The sequence below is a fragment of the Hyperolius riggenbachi genome, chromosome 9 (genome assembly GCF_040937935.1).
Source record: "Hyperolius riggenbachi isolate aHypRig1 chromosome 9, aHypRig1.pri, whole genome shotgun sequence".
NCBI classification, from domain to species: domain Eukaryota; kingdom Metazoa; phylum Chordata; class Amphibia; order Anura; family Hyperoliidae; genus Hyperolius; species Hyperolius riggenbachi.
In genome coordinates, this window is record NC_090654.1 from 28,536,052 (window position 1) to 28,563,666 (window position 27,615).

Consider the following 27,615-nt stretch of genomic DNA (forward strand, 5'->3'; position numbering starts at 1 on the left):
ACCCACTACAAATGGCTGTTGCTAATCGCTAGTGTTTTGTATGAGCATTTTCTGGCAATTTTGGTAGCGATTTTAAAAAGTGTAAGCTTTTTGCCAGCGATTGTGTAGCGATTAGTGATTTTAATTCTGATTGGTCCTTTCAATTAATTTTAATGTTTTACAGTGTGCAGTAACTTCAAAACGCCAGCAAAATCCCTCTCAGTGTAGGTTTTGACGAGATTACGCCAGCGTTTATATACTTTACATTGCAGAAACGCTAATGCTCTAACAATGCTGCATGTCCTGCGTTTGCGATTTTGGTAATCACAATCGCTCCACTGAAATTTGGCCCATCCATTAACATTAGCTGAGCGTTTAGGGAAATTGCTGGTGGTTTGACTCGCTCACAAAATCGCTCTAGTGGGTTCCAGCCATGAATCATTATCACAGGGACTCATCTATAACCAAATAGTTTTGCTGCCTTTGTCCCACTTCCTGCTAATTTTCCTCATTTAAAGTAATATATTATTATAATAGCAATAATAGTTATTATTATAGTACAAAATAATAGTAATGGTTATAATAATAATCCTCTAAGACGTGACGTTTTCTTTGTCACAGTGTCCATCTCCTCAGGTCGGTCTCATGTTACGCGCATGCGCAGCACTCCCTTCCACTAGCCGTGACAGGAGGTTGCCATGGAGACGCCTCCTCACACCGGAAGCGTCTGGTGACAGACAGTCAGCTGACCGCTGAGCCGCCGGAAATGCCGGGTTGGGCGTGTTCAAGTCGTCCTGCAGCGTGTGATTGGCGGAGCTGGGAAAGAGGGGCGGAGAGTGGGTGGAGTTTGCGATGGCGCTGTGTGTGCGGGACCCGTGCGGGCTGCTGTGTCTCCTACTCACCTACCTGAGCCTGGTGTATGCCGACTATGTCATCCTGCGGCACATCCTGCTGGAGGACTATGCCCGGAGGTGGGCGGACAGGAGGGGGGACTGGGCAGCACAGTGGGGTTTCACAGGGAGGGGTACATGGAGATCAGGGGCCACTGGGTGGAAGACAGAAAGGGCAGGGGCCACAGCTAGAGGTATAGAGAGATCAGGGGCCACAGGGAGGAGTACAGAGAGGTCAGGGCCCACAGGAAGAGTACAGATAGATCAGGGCCCACAGGAAGAGTACAGAGAGATCAGGGGCCACAGGGAGGAGTACAGAGAGATCAGGGGCCACAGGGAGAAGTACAGAGAGATCAGGGGCCACAGGGAGAGGTACAGAGAGATCTGGGGCCACAGGGAGAGGTACAGAGAGATCAGGGGCCACAGGGAGAGGTACAGAGAGATCAGGGGCCACAGGGAGGCTTACAGAGAGATCAGGGGCCACAGGGAGGCGTACAGAGAGATCAGGGGCCACAGGGAGGAGTACAAAAAGGTCAGGGACCACAGGGAGGAGTACAGAGAGATCAGGAGCCACAGAGAGGAGTACAGAGAGGTCAGGGGCCACAGGGAGCTGAAGCAAGAGGTCAGGGGCCACAGGGAGGAGTACAGAGAGATCACGGACCACAGTGAGGAGTACAGAAAAATCAGGGGCCACAGGGAGGAGTACAGAGAGATCAGGGGCCACAGGGAGGAGTACAGAGAGATCAGGGGCCACAGGGAGGAGTACAGAGAGATCAGGGGCCACAGGGAGGAGTACAGAGAGATCAGGGGCCACAGGGAGGAGTACAGAGAGATCAGGGGCCACAGGGAGGAGTACAGAGATATCGGGCCACAGGGAGGAGTACAGAGAGATCAGGGCCACAGGGAGGAGTACTGAGAGATCAGGGCCACAGGGAGAAGTACTGAGAGATCAGGGCCACAGGGAGAAGTACTGAGAGATCAGGGGCCACGGGGAGGAGTACTGAGAGGTCAGGGCCACAGGGAGGAGTACAGAGAGGCCAGGGGCCACAGGGAGGAGTACAGAGAGGCCAGGGGCCACAGCAGGGAGGAGTACAGGGAGAAGTACAGAGAGGACAGGGGCCACAGGGAGGTGAACAAAGGGATCAGGAGCCACAGGGAGGAGTACAAATAACTTTGAGGCCTCAAGGTGTGTACAGGGAGATTGGTGACATGGAGCAGTACGGAAAAATCAGAAACCAAGAGTGGGAGAACAAAGAAATTGGGCCACTGGGGATAGTGTATAGAGATGATGGGCCCTTGAGCAGAGCTCAGACAGATCAATAGGCACTTGGAGGGGTAACAAGATATGCCACTGGGAAGAATACAGCGTTTTCGAAACAGAGAAACAGAGAGAAATCTGGGGCACTGGGAGGACAGCAAAGACCAGGAGACACTAGTAGGAGTAAAGAGAGATCTGGGGTCACTGGGAGTAGTAAAGAGACCCGAGGCCACTTGGTGGAGTACAGAGAGAACAGGAGACAGAGGAATATATGGAATAGTTAAGGTATAGGGCCATGTAAGCGGATACAGAAAGACATGAGCTGCAAGGACCATGCAGAGACGGAAGGAGTTCTGAGGCTGACAGAGAGGTTAAGTGGTGGCATGCTTGTCTGTTGGGTTCACAGTGGTGCCTATGACCTATTAGTGATGTCATATTTCCACAGGTCAACCTGCTGCCGCTGTGTAGGATGTGGTATTTTGAGTTTGTGTTTCCTGTAAGTTTGGCCCTTTGTGACTGTTCTGTCCTTCCATCCACAGTGTCTGGTGTCCTATCCATGCCATCGCTTTCAACTTGATTGTATTCATGCTGCTGGCCTGTCACACGCGGGCAGTCTTCTCAGATCCAGGTAAGGACACATGTGAGTGACTCAGGCTTGGTTTGCTTTGGACACATTACCACTTGTGTTCAGATTTTCCAGTTTACAAAATCAAAACAGATCTTAGAAATTGTGATTGGTTAGACCAGTGTTTGCCATATGTGTCCTCAAATCTCAATAACGGTGCATCTTTCTCAGGTAACTCACATATGCGGAGTTAAAATGAGCCCGAGGTGAGAGTTATATGGAGGCTGCCATATTTATTTATTTTTAAGCAATGCCAGTTGCCTGTCTGTCCTGCTGTTCCTCTGCCTCTAATACATTTAGCCACAGACCCTGAACAAGCATGGAGCAAATCAGGTGTTTCTGACATTAGCTGCATGCTTGTGTCTGGTGTTATTCAGACACAACTGCAGCCAAATAGATCAGGGCTGCCAAGCAACTGGTGTTGTTTAAAAGGAAATAAATATGGAAGCCTTTATATCACTCTCACCTCGGGTTCCCTTTAAAGAACAAGTGACACCCATGCTAACTTAGAAATAAATAAAACATATATAAGTAGATAAATACTAGTTCTGCTTACCGTACATACCAGATGTATTGCACTGTCCATGTAATGATTCCTGTGATTTGTAAAAGGGAAAGCAGAGAATCCTATTCTAGACAGTTTCCATCTTGGTTACCTTTGAATGAAGCTAATCCTGACATTATTTCCTCTCTCACTCTTTTTGCTTGTCTTGCTTATTGTGTATTCGTTACCTGCCCTCCACCTAAAGTCATTAGACACTCCCACTGAGGTCTATACTAGGAAGTGCACTGTCTTATGTCATTAGAAGGAGAGGGAAATAAAAGGAAGAGCTGGAATATATTATAGATAAAAAGAGCCCCCAGCATGCAACTGTTTTGCCAGCCGATGGCAATGGCAGTTAAAGGGCCAGTGCTCCTAAGGTATGTGGTAACTCCAAACCATAACAGCAGAAAAAGTTTTGAATGCAGGATTAGCATCTTTATCACTTAAAGGGACACTTAAGTCAAACAAAAAAAATTAGTTTTACTCACCTGAGGCTTCCAATAGCTCCCTGCAGCTGTCCGGTGCCCTCGCCCTCTCCCTCCAATCCTCCTGGCCCCGCCGGCAGCCACTTACTGTTTCGGTGACAGGAGCTGACAGGCTGGAGACGTGAGTGATTCTTCGCGTTCCTGGCCACAATAGCGCCATCTATGCTACTATAGCATATATCATATAGCAGCATAGAGGGTGCTAATGTGTCTGGGAACGCGAAGAATCACTCGCGTCCCCAGCCAAAAAAAATTGTAGCCAAATGACAGTGTTAAGTGACAAGTGATAAATGGCAGATCAACTCAACTCGAGACAACTGTTTGGAAGAAATCGTACAGACAGCCATGTGTGTACAATGTAGCTTAAAGAGTAACTGTCGGGCATAAAATCAAAAATCAATTATTTGTTTTTATCTGGCAAACAACTAATAAGAATGCTAACCAGGCAATCCAAAAGTTAAAATCACTATTACTTTTCTTGATTAATTATCATTCCCCAGTTTAAATGACTCTTATTTGGTACACAGAAAATTTGGTACACAAAAGAGAAGTTGCAGGGCATGCTGGGTTGTCTTTTTTTGCTTCTCTACTTCCCCTCAGACTTAACTAATGCAGCCTGATTGGCTGAAGCCTCTTTCCCTCCTGGTTTCCCCTCCCACACCTCTGTTCCTCTCTGATTGGCCAATATTTCTCATGCTGAAACAATGCACTTTCTATAGTGGAGGGCAGACAAATCAGGCAGAGGAGACTAAGGGCGGATATTACATCACGACTGGCTTCAAAATATCCACAGTAAATATGGAAACTGTCTAGAATAGAATTCTCTACTTTGAATTTATAAAATTCACAGGAATCATATCGTGGACAGTGCAATACATATGTTATGTAAGTAGAGCAAGTATTTATCTACTGATATATTTGTTTTTTTTCCTGAGGTAGTATGGCTGACAGCTCCTCTTTAAATTATATTGTTCTACAGAATGCTTGCATGTCATACATAATGTCACTTATGCTTGTGCACGCGGTATTAAATGAAATTGGTCATTTGCAATATCTGTGTGTGGACAGCGTAGTTGGAAAGACTCGCTGTTACTCTTTGTCGCCGGTAAAGTCATTTCCGCAGCGATTGTTTGCGATGAATTTAGTTGAGCGTGCGTACAGACTTTAAGGTTGTTATTGTGATAAAACGGACCTGAACTCAGAACTTTCTCTCTGCTCTAAAAGATAAGCAACATCATAATAACCTTTAAAGAAAGACATTTGTTTGTTACAGCTGATACAAATCCTGCAATAAATCTGCAGTGTGTCTACTTCCTGCTTTCATGGAAGCAGACATATTGTTAACATCCTGTATTTTCAAATGAGCTTATCTGCCGTGGCAGTCAGGTGACACGGGAAAAATTTAAATTGTAACTTGTGATTAGTCACAGATGAGGGGGAATTAGACAGGCTAAACTCTGTAAATACATACAGGGTGCATTTCAGTCTGTTTTCCTTCTGTCCTTTGCAAGAGTTCAGATCCACTTTAACAATGTAAATAGACTAGATCAGTGATTATCCACAAATCATACGCTGATGGTGGATCTTGAGGACGGGTTTGAGAATAATTGGTTTAGACCAGTGATCTAAAAACTTGGCTTTCCAGCTGTTAAGCAACTACAAGTCCCACAATGCATTTGCCTTTATGAATCATGACTGTGGCTGTCAGACTCCTGCAATGCATTGTGGGACTTGTAGTTCCTTAACAGCTGCAGAGCCATGTTTGCAGATCACTGGTTTAGACAACACTAATCTACTTACTCATCGCTGTAGGGTTACCATTTTGTAAAATGCATCTTGGCATTCAGAGAATTAACCCCATGGCTTGTGATGTCCTAGGTGTTGTGCCACTACCAGAAATGGCTATCGACTTCTCGGATCTGCGCAGCACACCACGCAAAAATGACCGGGTGAGTTAGTCGGAGTCCTGTGGGAATATATGGCCTCCTGCAAATAATATTTATTCATCTATAATTACTGAATTTCCAGGGCAATGAGGACTGGACGGTGTGCAATCGCTGTGAGACCTATCGGCCCCCGAGGGCGCACCATTGTCGCATTTGCCACCGGTGTATCCGGCGAATGGACCATCACTGCCCCTGGTACGTTGTATATTTATTGTATTGTCTCCTAGAATTCTTACTACTTTTATGTCTCATGTTGTCTTTCCAATCTCGTTAGGATCAATAACTGCGTAGGAGAACTGAACCAAAAATACTTCATCCAGTTCCTCTTCTATACAGGTGAGTCCAAGGCATTATGGTGCTATCCTGGTGGCCATTATCTGTCTCTGTTAGGATTTCTTCAAAGCACTGGTTCACCTGTCCGGATATTTCATGGTCGTTAAAGGGGTTGTTACTCACATAGGGCTTGACTCACTAACAATAGCGCAGCGTAACAACGCAAGTTAGCTACCGTTACGCGCGCTAGTGAATCACCGTGCTATAATTCTGGCTCCCTGCACGCTATGCGTACTAGTGACAGTGTAGCGTGCATAATCGGGCTCACTAAGGGGAGATTGCGATGAGTTCACGCTATGCTGCTGTATTGCAGCATAGCAAATGCTAGTAACTTTACTCCCGCTCCACTCCTCCCGCCCTGAGCCCCTTCAGGTCCAGTCACATTAAAGGACATGATCTCCGCACTCTGATTGGCTCAATAGAGCCAGAGGATCAGCAGGATATGCTTACAATCCACTCCTCCCGCCCTGAGCCCCTTCAGGTCCAGTCACATTAAAGGACATGATCTCCGCACTCTGATTGGCTCAATAGAGCCAGAGGATCAGCAGGATAGACAGGCAACTGGTATTGCTTACAAGAATATAAATATATGGCAGCCTCCATATCACTCTCCCTTCAGCTGTCCTTTAAAGGGAACCAGAGCTGAAAAAATAAAGATTTTATACATACCTGGGGCTTCCTCCAGCCCCATACGCTCTGATCAATCCCACGCTGCCGTCCTCCTCTGCCCGCAGCTATGAGAGCCGGGACCCCGCTCTGCCGTCAGTCGGAGCCAGTCTAAGCGTAAGGGAATTGCGCCCTTTGCGTAGCTCTGCACCAGTGTATGGAGAGATACGTAGAGGGTGCACTTCTCCAGCGTAGCCCGGCTCTGATGTCAGCGACGGGACTCGGTTCTCGTAGATGCAGGCAGTGGTGGTTGGCGGCGTGGGAGCGATCCGTGCATATGGGGCTGGAGGAAGCCCCAGGTATGTATAACAGCTTTTGCATTTTCCCATCTAGGGTTCATCTCTGATTCCCTTTAACCACTTAATGAAATTTGTACAGTATTTCTACACCACCAGAGACTTCATGTTAGCTCCAGGGGAGTAGATATACGTATCGCGCCACGATGGCCACTATGTGCGCTCCGCATGTTCACGTCGCTGCCCGTTACTACACAAATTAGTGAATGGAAACACAGTTCCCATTCACCAATCGAAGTGGCTGTGATCACCAGCATCAATCATAACATACACAAGTTACTTCCTGTTAGTCTTCTAACAGTACACACAGAAAGATAAAGTGGGGGGACATCTAGTGGCCAAATAATAAAAATACACACATTAAATTACACACTTATGCATAAATACCCATTAAAATTAACCCCTTGCCTATATATATATATATATATATATATATATATATATATATATATATATATATATATATATATATATATATATATATATATATATATATATATATATATATATATATATATATATATATATAATATTTTTACATTTAAAAAAAAAATATATAAATAGCTACCTTAGGGACTTAACTTTTTTTTAATATGTGCGTCATGGGGTATATTACTATTAGTTTTACAAGTAAGGGCTTGTAATTAGTGATGGATGCATAACTGAAAAAATACACCTTTATTTTCAAATAAAATATTGTCATTCATTGCATTAGGGGCTTCATTTAAACGTTGTAATAACTGGAACAAATGCACAAATAAAATGTGTGACTTTTATCCACAGTAGCATGTATTATTTTAAAACTATAATGGCCGAAAATCTGAGAAATAATGATTTTTTTTTATTCCCGTTTAAAATGCATTTAGAATAAAATAATTCTTAGCAAAATGTACCACCAAAGAAAGCCTAATTGGTGGCAAAAAAAAAGATATAGATCATTTTGTTGTGATAAGTAGTGATACATTTATTGGGGAATTAATGGAAGGAGCGCTGAAAGGTGGAAAATTGCTTTGGTCCGTAACCCTCCTGGCGGTTTGCTGAAATCTGCCAGGAGGCAGCAAAGCCGTTTTTTTTATTCTTATTTTATTTCATGCAGCGAGACAAGGTCACCCCCCCCCCCAGCCCGATCGGAGATCAGGAGATCCCGTTCAAAGAACGGGATCTCCTGGAGTGCTTCCCCCGTCGCCATGGCGACGACGTCGTGGCGTCAAAGGGGACTCCGATCTACCCCACAGCGCTGCCTGGCACTGATTGGGCAGGCAGCGCACGGGGTCTGGGGGGGGGGGGGGGGGGGGGCGGCTGCGGCGCGATGGATAGCGGCGGTGATCGGATTGCACACGCAGCTAGCAAAGTGCTAGCTGCGTGTAGCAAAAAAAAAATATGCAAATCGGCCCAGCGGGGCCTGAGCGGTGCCTTCCGGCAGCATAGCCCTAGCTCAGCACGGGCTTACCGCCAGGGAGGTTAAAGAACAAGCGACACCCATGCTAACCTAGAAATAAAAAACACATATATAAGTAGATAAATACTACTTCTACTTGCATAACAGATGTATTGTGCTATCCACGTAATGATTCCTGTGAATTTTACAAAGGAAAAGCAGAAAATCCTATTCTAGGCAGTGGCCATCTTGCCAAGCTAATGCTGACATCATATCCTCCCTGACTCTTGTTTCCCCCCTCCCTTCTATTGCTCATTGTGTATTCATTAGCTGCCCTCCTCCCAGAGTCTTTTTTTTATTTACACATCCAATCACTGAGTCACCTCAGCCTTGCTTGTAAACACAAGTGATCAGCTAGGCAGGGAAATAAATGGAAGAGGAGGAATATATTATAGATAAAAAGAACTCCCAGCATTCAACTCTTTGGCACTATTTAGCACTAGGGCCAGTGCTCCTATAGTATGTAATAACTCCAAACCATAACAGCAGAAAAAGTTTTGAATGCATGATTAGCATCTTTATCATTTAACCTCCTTGGCGGTAGAAGCCGCGCTGGAGGTTTTCTCCGGCCCTGCTGGGCCGATTTGTTTAATTTTTTTTTTTTGCTGGACGCAGCTAGCACTTTGCTAGCTGCGTCAGCATACCGATCACCGCCGCCCCGCGCTCGATCACCGGTATCCGTTGCGCCGCGCCCCCCCCCCCCCCAGACCCCGTGCGCTGCCTGGCCAATCAGTGCCAGGCAGCGCTGAGGGGTGGTTCGGGTCTCCCAATGACGTCCCGACGTCATCCTGCCCCGTCGCCATGGCGACGGGGGAAGCCCTCCAGGAAATCCCGTTCTTTGAACGGGATTTCCTGATCGGAGATCGCCGAAGGCGATCGAAGCGGGCGGGGGATGCCGCTGAGCAGCGGCTATCATGTAGCGAGCCCTGGGCTCGCTACACGATATAAGAAATTTTTTTTTTTAAAAAAACTGCTGCGCTCCCTCCTGGCGGATTTTTTTATATCGCCAGGGGGATTAATACACTCGGACCAGTTGCTGTTGAAATTTGATTTTTATGGTGACAATACCGCTTTAAGGGGAAAAACCCTTCAGTGGTGAACTGGTTAACCGTTTAATAACGACACCCAGTACATCGTGCAACATGCATCGTCCCTCCTCATCACTCCATAGCAACAGAACCCATTGCTAGCCTGAAGGCTGTGACGCATCTGTACAGAACTCATCCCCAAACTGGCACTCGAGGTACAAATGCACCTTTATAGTGAATAGCGATGTTCAATGAGCTGCTATTATTTAATGCAGATTTTATGCACCTGCACGGTCCACTTACAAGCTACATAAATTTCCATGTGCCAAGAACTTTTAGCCCATGTCCAGTACTTTGCTTTTATACACCGTTTATATTCACTTATCGTCTTGATTGCTGTCAATTTTGGGTTTAGATGGGTGATGACAGTCCAATGCCTGGACCCCAGGGGACGTAAGATGTTCTGACACTGGACTGTTGAATGGCATGCCCTGTTTTATGTTGTCATTTTAGTTGCAATGGTACCTGCCAGGCTGATGATTTTATACACATGCATTTCCTCTCCTGTCCTGCCGATGGCGCTGTGTTCACCAGACATTCACAGCGGCATTGTTTTGTGGTGTGTTGCAGCACTTGCCAGCCTGTACTCCATGGGACTGGTCCTAGGAACGTGGCTACTGCCCGCCTTAAGGAACGCACAGGAGGGTGCAGAGAAAGAGGTGCCTGTACGCAGCCACGTCCAGATGTAAGTCCAGTCATTAGATAGAATTCAGTGGATCTATATTGCTGCTTCTGTCACTGTCAAAATTACTTATAGGGCCACTCTGAACAAAACTGATATCTCAGTGTCTTTGTTGGATTGTTCTGTTAGATTCAAACGATCTAATAATTTCTTCAATCTTTCAGGAATTTCATTTGTGGAACTTCCCAGCTCTGTGCATCTTCTATAACCATCTGTAATCCCTAGTGGCCAATGTGTTTCCTTGCTTTAAAGAGAACCCGGGGTGAGTTTGAAGAATCTTATCTGCATACAGAGGCTGGATCTGCCTATACAGCCCAGCCTCTGTTGCTATCCCAAACCCCCCTAAGGTCCCCCTGCACTCTGCAATCCCTCATAAATCACAGCCATGCTGCTGACAAACAGCTTGTCAGAGCAGGCTGTGTTTATCTCTATAGTGTCAGTCTGCTGCTCTCCCCGCCTCCTGCAGAACTCCAGTCCCCGCCTGCATCCCTTCCCTCCCTGCTGATTGGAGGGAAGGAAAGGGACGGGGGCAGGGACCGGAGCTATGCAGGAGGCGGGGGAGCAGCTGAGACTGACACTACAGATGTAAACACAGCCTCACAGCATGGCTGTGATTTATGAGGGATTGCAGAGTGCAGGGGGACCTTAGTGGGGTTTGGGATAGCAACAGAGGCTGGGCTGTATAGGCAGATCCAGCCTCTGTATGCAGATAACATTCTTTAAACACACCTCGGGTTCTCTTTAATTGGTTGATCTGGGTTGCCGTATATATATGATTCAAATTAAAATAAAATTATTTAAAACAGGTTAAAAATAGAGGCGGTAAAGGTAAACTTAGCTCTTCTCAGGAAAAAAACTCAATGGTGAGGTTGACTGCAATTTTATTGATCCAAATGAATAAAACGCTTGTAGATTGCAACTCGTTACTTGGGACTAGGTTCCTGCTTCTTCAGGCACATAAAGAGAGCAAAACCTCCAATAACCTGTAGTAGAGCCCAGCGCCTCAGTACTGAGGTTCTCTTTATACACCTGAAGGAGGAGCCTTGTCCCGAGAAACGTCTTGCTATCTAGGAGTGTTTTTGTTAGTTTGGTGCAATAAAATTACACTTCTTAAAGAGACTCTGTAACCAAAAAAATGCCCCTGGGGGTACTTACCTCAGGAGGGGGGGGGGGGCCTCTAGATCAGGCATGGGCAAACTTGGCCCTCCAGCTGTTGAGGAACTACAAGTCCCACAATGTATTGCAGGAGCCTGACAACCACAGTCATGACTCATAAAGGCAAAAGCATTGTGGGACTTGTAGTTCCGTAACAGCTGGAGGGCCGTGTTTGCCCATGCCTGCTCTAGAGCCTATCAAGCCTTCCTCCGTCCTTCTCCGTCCAACGGAGGTCTCGCTGGGCATCTCCGAAGCCACAGCCGATCATTTGTCAAGTTGTGGCGCAGGCGCAGCAGTAGCGCCTGCAATATTTACCTTCCCGGCTCCAGCGCAGGCGCAGTAGCGGCTCTCGGCTTGGGATCAGGCAGAAATACGGATCCCAGTTGGTTCCACTTTGCTGCGCAGATGACTTGCGCCTGCGCAGTAGAGCGGACCGCACTGGGATCGGCTATTTCCTCCTAATCCCAAGGCGAGAGCCGCTACTGTGCCTTCGCTAGAGCCAATAAAGGTAAATATTTACATGGCCGCCGTTCAGAGGGGCCCAGCGAGACCACCATGGGACGGAGAAGGACGAGGGATCCAAAGGCTTCCCCCTCCCGAGGCAAGTACCCCGCAGCGGCACTTTTTTATGTTACAGGTTTTCTTTAACCTCACCATTGAGTTTTGTTCCCCAGTAAGAGCGAAGTTTACTTATATCTCCTCTATTTTTATTAATTTTATTTCAGTTTGGTGCCTCTGAACCACGTACATATGGCAATCCAGATAAACCAATTTATAGCAAGGAAACCCATCTGCCACAAGGGGATGCAGATGTTTGTAGAAGATGCACAAAGCTGGGAAGTTAGGAGGCAGAGATCCCATAACCAAAGTCCCCGAAAGATAAAAAATAAATCATGAAATGGTTTTACTCTACAGTCCAACCCCACAAAGACATTGAGATATCAGTGTGTGGAGTGGACCTCTGAACTACGTATATAAATGATACCACCTCCCTCGTGTGGAGGGTAAATCCCTTTGTTGTTTTGTCCATAATTGCAGAGAGCGACTCATTAACCTTAGTGGGGTTGGGTATGTTCTCCCCATCTGACTTCTGTTATGACGCTGCTTCCATTGCTCACAAATGTGACTATAATTATTCACGTTGTCGAGGGGGGGGAGGTTGTAAATAGTTACCTGATCCAAAGTGATTCATCCAGTCAGGTGATTGCTCTGCCCCCCTCTGAAATACAGCCTTGGCAGGCTTTTTAAAAAATATTGGCCTGGCCAACCCCATCTGTGTTGCTATGACTTGCACCCAGCATGGCAGCCACAACCTAATTGGCGGCTACCAAGCTGGGGGTGGGCCACAGCAACACAGGTGGGCTCTAGGTTCGGGAGTCTTCAGAAACAGGGCTGTGACTGCATTGCCGAAGAGGTGGGTGACGCGTCACCTGAGCCCTTATTATGTTAGATTAGGTAAATATTTAACCCCCGGATCCCGCATTCCCGCGGCAAAACGATGTATTTATACCCCCAAAATCCCCAGGGCAAAATTCAGGGATCGCTTCCTGGTAGAGGCAGAGCTTTGTGCACTAGCTCTGCCTCTGCTGCAGTCAATCTCCGCCGATCTCCACCTCCTCCCGCCACTCTGTCGTCTTTCACTGAGAGGGGTGGTGAGAGGCAGAGATCAGAGGAGATTGACTGCACTGGAGACAGAGCTACAGCGCAAAGCTCTGCCTCCCCCGGGCAGCAAAATCCACAACCTGGAAAGTCATGAAATTTTGCCCCGGGGATTTTGGGGGTATAAATGCATTGTTATGCCGCAAGAATGTGGCATTTCAGCTATGACCTTACTGCTTAAGATAAATCGCCAGTACAAAGAGGTGTGTTTTTTTTTTTATGGCTTCAGAATCTCTTTAACCACTTGAGGACCCACCCTTTACCCCCCCTTAAGGACCAGCGCTAGTTTGATTGATCTGTGCTGGGTGGGCTCTGCAGCCCCCAGCACAGATCAGGGTGCAGGCAGGGAGATCAGATTGCCCCCCTTTTTTCCCCCCTATGGGGATGATGTGCTGGGGGGGTCTGATCTCTGCTGCCTGCGAGTGGCTGGCGGGGGGGGCACCTCAAAGCCCCCCTCCGCGGCGAAATGCTCCCCCTCCCTCTCCTACCTGGCCCCCTTTGGTAAGCCGGGCTGCACAGGACGCTATCCGTCCTGTGCAGCCAGTGACAGGCTGTCTCCTGTCACATGGCGGCGATCCCCGGCCGCTGATTGGCCGGGGATCGCCGATCTGCCTTACGGCGCTGCTGCGCAGCAGCGCCGTACAAATGTAAACAAAGCGGATTATTTCCGCTTGTGTTTACATCTAGCCTGCGAGCCGCCATCGGCGGCCCGCAGGCTATTCACGGAGCCCCCCGCCGTGATTTGACAGGAAGCAGCCGCTCGCACGAGCGGCTGCTTCCTGATTAATTAGGCTGCAGCTGGCGACGCAGTACTGCGTCGCTGGTCCTGCAGCTGCCACTTTGCCGACGCACGTTATGAGTGTGCGGTCGGCAAGTGGTTAAAGTGAACCTTCAGACTAGAAATCTACTCAGCAGCACTGAAAAGGCTTGGTGTTTCTTTAACAGTTTCACAGCATCAGAACTTTGTTTTTCTTACCTAAGCCTCATTTTTAGCTGCACAGAAGCTAAGCTCTGCCCCATCTGCCTGGGCATTTTCCCCTGATGCTGTGCAAAGCATGATGGGATTTCTGATGATGTTGTTCTCGTTGCCTAGCAGCTGGGAGGGGTGATCAGGACACAGGACAGTTGGAACTGTGTCTCATGCTCCCTGTCACCTCCTTTCAACCAGAAAGATGGCTGCCCCTATGAAATCACAAACCTTTGCCTGTTGTTTTAAAACAGGGTGGGTAAGGGATTATATTACCTATCTATTTTAATTAACATAACTAATGTCACTTAATGACAGTAGGTTTGTTTAGGCTGGAGTTCCTCTTTAAGACAGGGTTTGACATGTTCTGTCTTTTTATACTTTAGGTAGTCTTTAATTCCTGTGTCAGAAGCCTACTAACACTATATTGGCTTCTGCTCTCCCATGTTCTCTTTGGGTTGCCGTAGTTTGCCCATGACCATTGTTATACAGTTTATGTATGATTCGCATTTCCCTGGATTACGGCTACGTTTGGGAAGCAGAGGTAATGACTTCCTGCATCGGCCAAGCTTCTCTCCTGTGGACGCCCAAGTCATGTGACCTGACTGACACTAATCTTTCTTCCCGCAGAGCTCACTGCATCCTCCTGCTGGTGGAATCGGTGCTTTTTGGCCTCTTTGTCACTGTTATTTTCTATGATCAGGTGAGTGCAAGAGTTGAGCGACCTCACAATTTCTTTAACGTGTACCTGAGGTGAACCGAATGTAAAGAAGACAGAGACCTAAACAAGAGGGAAGCCTCTGGGTCCAGCAGAGGCTTCCCACATCCTCCTGGCACTGCCATTTCTGTGCTCGGACCTCTGAAAAAAATCCAAAAGGAGCTTCTTGGATCTTTGATCGCGACCGTGCTCCACTTCATACACTATGCGAGTATGGCCGCGCCGGCGCAGTAAACCTGAACTGCTCCGTGCGGGCGTGGTCCTCGTGTGGGTTCAGCATGGCCGCAGTCAGGATCTTCAAGAGAATCCCGGGCAGCCAAGATCGTCTCTAGGACACAGGCTTCTCTCTTCTTAGCTATCTGTTTTTTTTTACATTGGGTTTGCCTCTGGTTTACTTTAAGCCCCACTAAACACATACAGAGGTGCTGTATAGGAAACAGAAGCGCCAAAAGGATAAAAATCACAAAAAAATTTAAAATAAGAGGAGGTCAAGGTGGACTTACCTCCTCCAAACAGACACAAGATACTGTTGATATTATTCAACATCAATATTTATTTATATACTCCAGAAAGTGCAGCGCGTTTCGCAGGCATATTCCGCTTCCTTAGGCTATGAACGGAGCATATAGCTCATGCAAGTCTGGTATCAAGCTTAGCACCTCTGTGAGGGTGCAGCGCATCTGCACAGAGGCGCAGCCATCGTTTCGAGCAATTTCTCTTTCAGTAACTGATTGGAAGGGAGGGCCAGGTCGCCCTACATGCGTATGCAATTGCTTTTGTGTGTCTGCGTCGGTTTCCTCCGGGTACTCCTGTTTCCTCCCACGTCTCAAAAATATACAGATAAGTTAATTGGCTTCCCCCTAAATTGGCCCTAGACTACGATGCATACACTACACAATACATACTGTACATAGACATGTGACTATGGTAGGGATTAGGATCAGTCATGGGCAAACTTGGCCCTACAGCTGTTAAGGAACTACAAGTCCCACAACGCATTGCAGGAGTCTTACAGCCACAGTCATGACTCATAAAGGCAAATGCATTGTGGGACTTGTAGTTCCGTAACAGCTGGAGGGCCAAGTTTGCCCATGCCTGGATTAGATTGTGAGCGGACAGTTAAGTGACAAGACAATATACTCTGTATAGCGCTGTAGAAGATGTCGACGCTCTATAAATATTAACCTATAATAATGTCACATTACATGGATGGCAGTTTGCACGTGCGCAAATACTGCTGGTGCACAACTGAAGGATATTCATAGTCATCCCCAGATGATTACCAGCCGCTCAATACCTCAGTTATTGGTGTTTTTCAGTCAGTCTGCAGAAAGATTGGCTTCAGATCTTTGGACAATTTGGTCACCTCTGATCCTTTGAATGATACAATGATTGGATTTCGGCTCATGTACAGTATAATCTCATTATAATAAACTCTGATTTGACAGGCAAAAAACTTATATTAGATCAAAAATGCATCTATTGGAAATTCCAATTTCCAATACTAATCATCATGCTGAAATTTGTCTGCAGTGTGTGAAGGTAATAAATCTCTGTCTGATCAGCGAGGGATCTATCTGATGGTTGATCTGGTGACGGATCCACAGGTGTATGGCCACTATAGCAGATTGTCCTCGGTAATTGTACAGATCTTAGCTCAGCAGCGTGATCTGTTAGGATGAGGGAGGGCTGTGAGCAGGAGGCCCCCCATCGTGGGACCAACAGTAGCATCAGCCGAGGGGTTTGTACCATGGCTATTCAGTGAAGGGATGGTCATCAGTGGCTCATGGACACCCTCACTAATGATTGTTTTGGGTGAGGAATCTGCCCATCTTGGTGGTCTTGTCCTCAGAGTGTGATCTGATTTTGTACCTTGTGTCTGGTGGTCTTGTTCTCAGAGTCTGATCTGATTTTGTATTTGTAGATCGTGTCTGGTGGTCTTGTTCTCAGTGTGTTCTGGTTTTGTATTTGTAGATCGTGTCTGGTAGTCTTGTTCTCAGAGTGTGATCTGGTTTTGTACATTGTGTCTGGTGGTCTTGTTCTAAGAGTGTGATCTGGTTTTGTACATTGTGTCTGGTGGTCTTGTTCTCAGAGTGTGATCTGGTTTTGTACATTGTGTCTGGTGGTCTTGTTCTCAGAGTGTGATCTGGTTTTGTACATTGTGTCTGGTGGTCTTGTTCTCAGAGTGTGATCTGGTTTTGTACATTGCGTCTGGTGGTCTTGTTCTCAGAGTGTGATCTGGTTTTGTACATTGTGTCTGGTGGTCTTGTTCTCAGAGTGTAATCTGGTTTTGTACATTGTGTCTGGTGGTCTTGTTCTCAGAGTGTGATCTGGTTTTTGTACATTGTGTCTGGTGGTCTTGTTCTCAGAGTGTGATCTGGTTTTGTAGATCGTGTCTGGTGGTCTTGTTCTCAGAGTGTGATCTGGTTTTGTAGATCGTGTCTGGTGGTCTTGTTCTCAGAGTGTGATCTGGTTTTTGTAGATCGTGTCTGGTAGTCTTGTTCTCAGAGTGTGATCTGGTTTTGTACATTGTGTCTGGTGGTCTTGTTCTCAGAGTGTGATCTGGTTTTTGTAGATCGTGTCCATAATTACGGACGAGACCCCGATTGAACAGCTGCGGAACAGACTGCTGAAGGAAGCGCATAAAGAAGTCAGTCACTCACGCAAACCAAAGCTGGCGCTGCTGAGGGAGGTGTTCGGCAGAGGTAAGACGCCCACTAAAGAGACCCTGTCACAATATTCCATCGATAATGATCCAAATCTATATTTTGACAGTATCTCAGTGAGGCGTTATTAGTAAAGCATTGCTGTTCACTTATGTCTTCTTGCCTCCTGAAAGTGTCCCTGAGAGATTCCTAGTAAAAGGATTTTTATTTACCTGTGGCTTCCTTCATCCCCGTTGTGCTCCCTCGCCATCCTCCCGGTCCCCTCCATTTCAGCCCCGGTAAAGTCCCAAACAGAGGCAGTCTGGGACTGCTGCGCATGCGCGGCCCTTGCCATGTGTACCCCCTCATGAGTTGTTCTTTAAAACTGTAACTGCGCTTGCATGAAACACTCCTGGCCACGCAATCGTTATTGGGTAGTGCATGTGGCCAGAACCACGCATGCGGAGAAGTCAGTGACCCAGCTGGATCATGGACTTCACTGGAGCACAACGGAGGGGACCAAAAGGACGGCGAGGAAGCCAACAAATTAGGGGGAGCTGGAGGAAGACCCAGGGAAGTAAAAATCTTTCCCCGACTTTTGTCTCGGGTTTACTTTAACTACACCTGTTAGATATTTGTGAGGGAAAAAAAACCTTAAAGCTTTCCTAAAGGGAGCCTATAAAGTGAGAGGAAGTCGGCACTTCCATATGGTAAATGCCCAGGGCCACAATATAGTTGTTTCCCTCCCCCCAGGTCTCCCTGAAACCTTGTGGTCCCCGGGGCCCTTGCAATATTTTTGTTACTGTAGTGACTCACCTGTCCCAGCTAGCATGCTCCTCCTTTAGTCTGTGCGTTCCCGTCTTCATCCTTGCTGACCGCATACTCTCAGTGACCTGGTGGTATATTACGTAATAACAGGCGTTGGGTCACAAAGGAGAGGCGCCCCTGCGGGTATGAAGACGGGAGGGCATGGGGCTATGGTGTAAGGGCTGGTTCACACTTGTTTTAACCTGTTGCCAACTTCATAACGCCGATTGGTGTGAATGCGTCAGCAGCCCCAGGACCACTCCACACCAATTGACGTGAAGTCCTGGGGAAGGGTTTTGTAGGAACCGCTGTCTCTTTACTTTATACATCCCCCTGAGCGGAAGAGAAGCAATCCGCTGCCATAGGCTGAAAGCACTGTTGGTGGGCAGAAAAGGGAAAGGGGGGGGGGGGGGGGATCATTTGTGTGCTGAGTTGTACGGCAGCAAGCTCTTAAAGCTGCAGTGGCCTAATTTGTAAAAAAAATGGCATGGCCACTAGGGGGGTTTAAGCCTATGGTCCTTAAGTGGTTAAAAAAGAAAATTAGGCTACCTGATCCGGGGGTTTGAACGGATCAGGTAGCCTCCAAAACCGCCGCTCCCGTGGGCCGCACTGGCCCACTTTCACTTTTGTGACCTCCGGGTCATGATGCTGGAAGGAGAGACTGTCTCTCATTCACAGCATGCAGGGAGGCGGGGGAAAAGCAGGGGGAGTGGCCAGGGAGAGACAGCTGCCCAATGGCAGCTCTGGAAACCCTACAGGAACGCCCCTGGCGGGCGTCTTGAGCAGGGAATCCCTCTCTCCTACATTTACCTCCGAGATAGTGACAAATATTGTCGCTAATCTTGGGGGGCTATAACGCGACGGTGGGGGGGGGCTATAGCGTGAGGCGGGGCACAGAGGCATGTCATGAGGCAGAAAATATGCCTCTGTGTCCCAACTGCCCCCCCCCCCCCCCCCCCCAAAAAAAAAACACCTCGGGCTCTCTTTGAAAATGTATCCATGGGAAACGTTTTTAAAGCTCTGCAGAAACGCAGGAAACTGATCCTATGTTAAAAATCGCACGCGGATCCGTGTTGCACGGAAAGAAAACGTTGCGGAGAGTCTGGATTTGACACTTTTTCCCGGAATGGATGGGAAAACGTGTACAGTGCAAGCCTATGAGAACAGACGTTATCTGCTCTCACTAGGCTAGTCACTGCATCCGTGTTGCCTGTTTTGGACGCATCCAGTCACCGTCGTGACATCATACTCAAGTGCCCCGCTATCCATCACTGCAGCTTGGTCCATTCCGAAGAGTTCACTTAGTGTGAATGGGCCCTTTATACATGGCGCACAGGGAGCCGAACAGGTGGACAGGAGGGCGAGTCATTTCTTCAGCTAAAGCAAATGTGACGATATCTTTATTCTGGATTTAGCCCCTTCTCTTGCATGAGTTAGATAAAGAACAAATATGTACGTCAGTCTAACGGACTTCTCTCCGTTGCCAGGTTACATGATCTGCTGGTTTTGCCCCGTCGTCACGCCGCCCTCCTCTGGCGGACCCGCCTACACCTATCTCCCGGACTACGATGTGTGAAATTTGCGGCGCGGCGGACTTCTGTGAGGTTTGCTGCCCCGCCCTCCATGCTGCACTTTTCTCTCCTCCGCCTCATCTTCCTCTAGCTGCAGTTACAGCTTTAGCTGCTGGTCAGTAAAGCGGGGAGCGGCCTTCTGCGACCGGGACGCCCCCGCGACTCCCCGGACCTTTGCACTGCATAGCGTCGCACTAGGAACATTCGTTACTCCCAGACAACTGCAAAAAGCCGCTTTCATCTCATTTGTGGGCCTGGAAAGAAAGCTCGCTCCACCCAAAATGGGAGACAGGTGGAATTTCCGATCCCTAAAAAAAATCACTTGGTGATTCCAGCATTGAGGCTTCCCATCAGAGTTCTGGCTTTTTCTCTCTCTACAGCTGTCCCAGAGCAAGGTCAAGGGAGTCTCACTTCTTCTGCTGCACTCTTGGTAAAATGAAATGGTAAGGTGGTACACAGAGAGAATGTAAATTCCTCAGCAGGTGATCCAAAAGCTATGGAAGCCCTATGAGGACATGAGATTCAGTCCATCTGTTTCTGTCTCTAAACAGCTGAAATTTTGGGTGGATTCACCCTTTGGACTCTGTGGATTGGTAAAGAGAACCTGTGTCAGACATGACCTAGTGTCCGCTAAGGGTACGGCTACGTTCTCTGCAGTCTTACTACACTCTGTCACAATCATTTTGAAATACGAGCAGGCAGGAGGCTTGCATGCTGCATGCAAGACATCGTCTACTTCTTCATACAAGGGATATGATTGCATTTGCAACCATAACCAGAGTCCTACCCACCTGACCAAGCCTCAGTCTGTGTATTGTAGTCAGGTGGACAGGAAGGGGTGTGGCCATGTGCAGCAACACGCCTCCCTCAAATCCTCCCATTGAGTACAAATTTGTGACCCAGTGGGTGGGGTAAGACTGTGCTTGCCCACCCAACATACTTTAAAGGACAACTGTAACTATTTCCTTTTAAATAATACCAGTTGCCTGGCAGCCCCGCTGGTCTATTTGACTGCAGTACTGTCTGAATCACGCAAGAAACAAGCCTGCAGCTAATATTGTCAGATCTGACAATAATGTCAGAAACGCCTGATCTGCTGCATGCTTGTTCAGGGGCTATGGCTAAAAGTATTAGAGGCAGAGAATCAGCAGGGCTGCCAGGCAAGTAGTTTTGCTTAAAAGGAAATAAATATGGCAGCCTCCATATACCTCTCTCTTCAGTTGTCCTTTAAAGCTGCATAAAGCAAAGCCTTAGCCTTCTTGGGCACAGCGGGAAGTGTGACACAGGTTGGCTTTCGTTTTTAACGTATGATTTTATCATTGTTCAGCCTGGGAACTCGTCAGGCTTTGCACCAATTTGTAAAGTGATAAATATGGAGGCTGACATATTTATTTCCTTTTAAGCAATACCAGTTGCCTGGCTGTCCTGCTGATCCGTCTGCATCTAATACTTATACCCATAGACCCTGAACAAGCATGCAGATCAGATGTTTGGCTTAAAGGAGAACTGTAGTAAGAGGTATATGGAGGCTGCCATATTTATTTCCTTTTAAGCAATACCAGTTGCCTGGCTATTCAGCTAATCCTCTGCCTCTAATACTTTCAGCCATAGGCCCTGAACAAGCATGCAGCAGATCAGGTGTTTCTGACAAATTTAGACAGATATGACAAGATTAGCTGCATGCTGGTTTCTGGTGTGATTCAGACACTTCTTTAGGCAAATAGACCATCAGGGCTGCCAGGCAACTGGTATTGCTTAAAAGGAAATAAATATGGCAGCCTCCATATCCCTCTCACTACAGTTCTCCTTTAAAGGGAACCTAAACTGAGAAGGTTATGGATTTTTCACTTTAAATAATACCAGTTGCCTGATTCTATATCTCTAATACTTTTAGCCACAGCCCCTCAACAAGCATGCAGATCAGGTGCTCTGACTGAGGTCAGACTGGATTAGCTGCATGCTTGTTTCAGGTGTGTGATTCAGCCACTACTGCAGCCAAAGAGATCGGCAGGACTGCCAGGCATTTGCAAACATCCATATCCCTCTCTCAGTTAAGGTACCCTTTAAGTTTGACTGCATAAGCCGCATGCTTGTTTCAGGTGTGTGATTCAGACAGTACTGATGCATGGAAGATCAGCAGGACTGCCGAGCAATTGGTATTGCTTGACCCCGTTGGCGTTATGATTCTTTCTGGATTTTAGGGGCTAAAAGTGGTGAAATTTTTTTTGCACCTTTTCAGACCCTAAAACCTAGAAAAAATCATGCTGTCAGGGAGATCTGCAGCAGTTCCAGCAATCACTCACCTCCCTGGCTCCAGCGCTGCAGTTTTCCCTCCATCCTCCGGGTGGCGCTGCAACTCTAAAGTGAGATTGCCGGCTGTCATCATGACGACAGCCAGCGATCTCACCAGGAGGAAGCAGAGCCCCGGAGGAGAGGAAGGAGAATGGCGGCTTACGTCGGTATCCCTGGGAGGTATGTAGAAACGCTCCCTCTGCACACAGCCTCCGGTGGCTACCCCGAGAACAGGTCGGGATTACCTCTCTGAACTGCGGTTCTCCGCTCCGACCCTAGCTCGGGATTACCGCCAAAGAGGTTAAAAGGAAATGAATATGGCAGCCTCCATTTGCTTCTCAGTTCAGTTTCCCTTTAAGCGTGAGCCTGCTGGTGTCACTAGGATACCGGAAGGGGTTGTGAGCGCAGCAAGACGTACTTGTGGTACCTGTATTGAAGCAGCGCTGCCAGCTTCTCTTCTAGTGCTTGGCAGAAGTTGCTGACCTCTAACTCTAGCTGTTACTCAGTATGGCAGAGACGATGGGCGGAGTTCAGTAACCCAGAACAACCAATCACCGTTTCTTCTTAAAGGGATTTTGTAGTGTTGTTTTGTTATTTTTACTTTTTATAATTTATATCATGTTTGTTTTTTTAAATAGTTTTTGTGTACTTTTTTTATAATCAGGTAACTAAATAACCATCTACCTTATAAATTGTCGATGAGGAAAATTAGGACAGTTTTCACTTGGGTCCAGGGATTCCCCAAACGGATATTCTCCAGGAAAAATAATTCTATGGAACCTGACTGTAAGATTGTAAAAAATGTTTTTAAGGTCATTTCAGTTTTACTTTAAATTACATGACAGCTGTTACCTCCTAAAGAAGGTACAACTGGTTATTCACGAAATGATCTTTAAGGTAGCCATACACTGGTCGATTTGCCATTAGATCGACCAGCTGACAGATCCCTATCTGATCGAATCTGATCAGAGAGGGATCGTATGGCTGCCTTTACTGCAAACAGATTGTGAATCGATTTCAGCCTGAAACCGATCACAATCTGTGGAGCCGCCGCTGCCGCCTGTCCCCCCCCCCACCCCCCCGCGCATACATTTCCTGACGCTGGCTCCCGGGCATCTTCTCTGCATCTTCTCCACGCTGCACCCGCTCCATCCCGGTGCTTCCTGTGTCACTCCGTGACCAGGAAGTTCAAATAGAGCGCCCTCTATTTGAACTTCCTGGTCACTGCAGTGACAGGAAGCGCCGGGATGGAGCGGGTGCAGCGCGGAGAAGATGCCCGGGAGCCAGCGTCAGGTAATGTACACCTGATCGGATCGGCCGCCGCTAGCGACGCGCTCCCTACCAGCGGGCGATCGAGGGTAATTTCCCCCACGGCGCGATCGACGGACCGATCCGATTTCGGGAGGAAATCGGATCGGTGGGTGCGTTTAGCGCGAACGATTGGCAGCAGATTCGATCCCAGGATCGAATCTGCTGTCGAAACGTCCGCGAATCGGGCCAGTGTATGGCCACCTTAACGGAACACTAGACCAGGGCTTCCCAACCCCACCCTGAAGTACCACCAACAGTGCAGGTTTTGTGGAAAGGTACACAGAAGTAGTTACAGGGAACCTCAACTGAACTGGAAATAAGGAGTTTAACTTACCTGGGACTCTACCAGCCTTCTGCAGCCGCCCTGTGCCCGCGCTGGGACAAACCGATCCTCCAGTCCTCCGCAGCACCCTTCTTTGAAACCGCAGCCTCTGCCTGTTCACCCCCTGATCATGTTCCCGTTGATGGGGGAATCTCCATTGCACATGCGCAGAACGCTCCAATCAAGGACGCGAGCGACCAGGGCCACGCATGTGCTGTGGCCAACAACTCGATGTGTCGTCTAGTCGAAAAAGGGGCACTGCAGAGGATTGTTCAGTGACAGCACAGGGTGGCTGCAGGGGGCTAGTAGAAGCCCCAGGTAAGTTTAAACTCGTTCTTTCCAGTTCAATTTAGGTTACCTTTAAAGAGAGTTTGAAGCCAAAATATTTTCCTGTTTTTATTGCCCATGTTAAGCAATAAGACCATAGCTGATTCGCCACCACAGCGCGCCAGAACGAGGTTAATTTTTCCCTTGCTTCCTGGTAGAGGCAGAGCTTTGCGCTGTAGCTTTGGCTCTAGTCCAGTGAATCTCTGCCGGAGATCCGTGGCGATTGACTCCAGCAGAGGCAGGGCTACAGCACAAAGCTCTGCCTCCCCGGGCAGTAAAATCCACAACCTGGAAAGTCGTGGAATTTTGCCACGGGATTTTGAGCAGCCACTCACCGATGCTCCGTCCCCGCCTCCGGTTCACTTCTGGAATTTCAGACTTTAAAGTCTGAAAACCACTGTGCCTGTGTTGCCGTGTCCTCACTCCCGCTGATGTCACCAGGAGTATATTTCCCAGGCCCAGTATGGTCTGTGCCTGCGCAGTATGCTCCTGGTGACATCAGCGTGAGTGAGGACACAGCACCGCAGGCGCAATGGTTTTCAGACTTTAAAGTGACATTCCAGAGGTGAACCAGAGGCGGGGCTGGAGCATCGGTGAGTGGCTGCGCGGGCACAGGATGTCTGCGGGGGACCATTAGAAGCCGTGGGTAAGTTCAACTCATTTTCCCCTGACCCCTCTACAGTGTCCCTTTAATCAGAGGTAACCCACCTTTGTGAGTATATTCTCACATATTCCTATACCCTTTTAAGGCTTACCTAATGTACTACACCATAGTGGGCTCCTGTTGCTTGTCCCCTTTTGTCTCCAGCATTAGCATTATGTAAACATTTATGCAAATGTATGCAGCTTGAAAATAGGCCAATCAAGTCCCATCCTGGTTTAAATTGATTGGTCCATTGTCAAGCTGCAGATATTTGCATAAAAAATTACGTAATCCTGCATGGACTCGGAAATATTTGCATCTAATTGATCATCCCTATTCTGGAAATGGTACATAGGTCAGGTGCTCTGACTGTCACAGGTCTGCCTGCAGATGCTGTATTTGATTGGTCCATTTCTAATCTGCCAATATTTGCATAATATTTGCATCTACTCAGAATCAGGAGAATCTCATTGACCATTCCTAATACAGTACAATCATGAAAACTTGACACAACCATCACATAAAAATCTGGAGGCTACCATAAGTTAACTCTGCAGTATTCTTTCACAATAACTCATCAATGAAAATACACTTTTTTTTTTTAAACTGGCTGAACCGCAATAACCTCACATCTGATTGGTTGCCTTGGATTACTGAATTTAGCACCATGGCTCTCTGCTCTACCCATAATCCTTCTGGTGAAGATAAACGAATTCCTGTAGTATTTTTTCAATTCTTGTAGGTTTACACTGGTGGGTGGTCTTGTAAACCCCGCTTCCTCTGGGCCCCGCCTCCTGGATGCGACCACATTTCCTTGCACATGAAAGGAGGGCGATTGCGAGGTGAGAGGACAGTGCGGGAGCTGGGATCAGTGTCCCAAAAATTAGCACTTATTTTTTTTTTAAGAAAACATACCTGAGTTATTATAGGCTTCTCAAAACGCCTCTGTGGTCAATGTTAGCTTAAAGGGAACCTAAACTGAGAGGAATATGGATGTTTCCTTTTAAACAATACCAGTTGCCTGGCAGCCCTGCTGATTTCTTTGGCTGCAGTAGTGGCTGAATCACACACCTGAAACAAGCATGCAACTGATCCAGTCTGACTTCAGTCAGAGCACCTGATCTGCATGTCTGTTCAGGGGCTGTGGCTAAAAGTATTAGAGACATAGGCTCAGCAGGGGAGTCAGGCAACTGGTATTATTTTAAAAGGAAAAATCCATCTCCTTCTCAGTTTAGGTTACCTTTAAAGTGTACCAGAGACGATATAAAATAAAAGTTTTATACATACCTGGGACTTCCTCCAGCCCCCTCCGCACGGATCGCTCCCTAGCCGCCAGAGAGATACATAGAGAGCGCACTTCACTTGCGTGTGACTGGCCTACGTTACGGGACCCGGTACCGGCGATACAGAAGGCTGAGGTCGGCGGCGTGGGAGCGATCCGTGCAGATGGAGAGGAAGTCCCAGGTATGTATAAAACTTTTATTTTATATCATCTCTGGTTTCCTTTAAAGCTGTTATGACGTTTCATGATCTGTGCTTTGGGGGATATTAAAGTCTATGTATATATGTTGTTATGTACACTCAGTGGCCAGGATAATGGCAAAATCCACCCGGCAGCACTCTGGGTCAGCTGTGACTCTGATGGCTGCTGCGGCATGGAGGTGATGCTGCTAGAGTTCTGTGGCGCTCTTGTGCCGGTTTCCACGCAGTTATTAGGCTGGCCGCCCACTTCAGAAATTGCATTTCACCACGTTCACGTTTTTATGTGCATTTTTTTTGAGTGCTATTTTAACTTTTTGAAATGCATTTTAACTCAAAGCGTTAAAATACATTAACCCCTTCAAATGCAATTTCACGATCGCCCACATCCCCCACCCCCTGCACTTACTTTTTTTCTGGTGTGCGGGGGATCATGGGTGATTGTGAAAGTGCTGCCGCGTGGAGAAGAGCTGGCCGCGTCTTTACGTCCTCGCTCTAAAGCGTTGTAGCTCCGCCCCATTGCACGCCCACCATCGTAATAGCGCTATAACGTGTGCGGTGTAGTAGTGGAGGGGACCAAATCCACATAGGGTGACGGCGACCCAGGCAGCAAGCCTAAATGCGTCCATGCAATATCTACTTTAATTGCCATCAGCCACGTAATTTAATCTAAAGCGGTGTTCCCCAACCCTGTCCTCGAGGCCCACCAACAGTGCATGCTTTGTATAAATCCACAGAGGTCGGTAATCAGCTCTTCTGCAACACTAATTACCCCACCTGTGCATGTTTGTGGTTTCCTGCAAAGCAAGTACTGTTGGTGTGCCTTGAGGACAGGGTTGGGGAACTGACGCCGTGCTGAATTTTATTTGCCAACAGTGCCACCTTGTGGCAGCCATTTTTCCTATGTCGGACTCTTAGCTGGTGCACGCCAAGAGCGCTTCTGAGCATTTTTAAAAACTCCAGGGCTTTAACAGCAAAGCTGCCATACATGCTGTATTTCAAAATGACCTTGTAGTTTTTGAGAAAATCGATATTAAAAATGCAAAGTAAAAATGGTTTTTAAACTTGAATCCTCATTTTTCTGAGTTTGAAAAGCATTTTTTCATACTTGTACCCACTATTCTCCTTAACCCTCCTGGCGGTCTATTAAAAACCGCCAGGAGGCAGCGGCATCCCCCTACCCTCTTCGATCGCCTCCGGCGATCAGGAAATCCCATTCAAAGAACGGGATTTCCTGGAGGGCTTCCCCCGTCGCCATGGCAACGGGGCGGGATGACGTCACCGACGTCATGGACATCGTGACGTCTAAGGGAGTCCCGATCCACCCCTCAGCGCTGCCTGGCGCTGATAGGTCAGGCAGCGCAGGGGTCTAGGGGGGCTCTGCAGCGACGCGGATAGCTGCGAATCGGCGCAGGGTGGCAGCGATCGTTGTGCTCACGCAGCTAGCAAAAAAAAATTGAGCAAATCGGCCCAGCAGGGCCTGAGTAAA

General features: G+C 47.6%; 1 protein-coding gene across 1 annotated transcript; it reads left to right on the plus strand.

The window, feature by feature from the left end:
• The first annotated feature begins 826 nt into the window (after positions 1–826).
• On the plus strand, positions 827–21,510 carry LOC137531521 (palmitoyltransferase ZDHHC3-like). Its single transcript, XM_068251444.1, has 9 exons — positions 827–950; positions 2,667–2,755; positions 5,660–5,730; positions 5,810–5,922; positions 6,002–6,063; positions 10,119–10,233; positions 14,642–14,714; positions 17,305–17,434; positions 19,669–21,510. The coding sequence occupies exons 1-9, from the start codon at positions 832–834 to the stop codon at positions 19,755–19,757; spliced, it is 861 nt and encodes a 286-aa protein (XP_068107545.1). The 5' UTR covers positions 827–831; the 3' UTR covers positions 19,758–21,510.
• Positions 21,511–27,615: the final 6,105 nt, after the last annotated feature.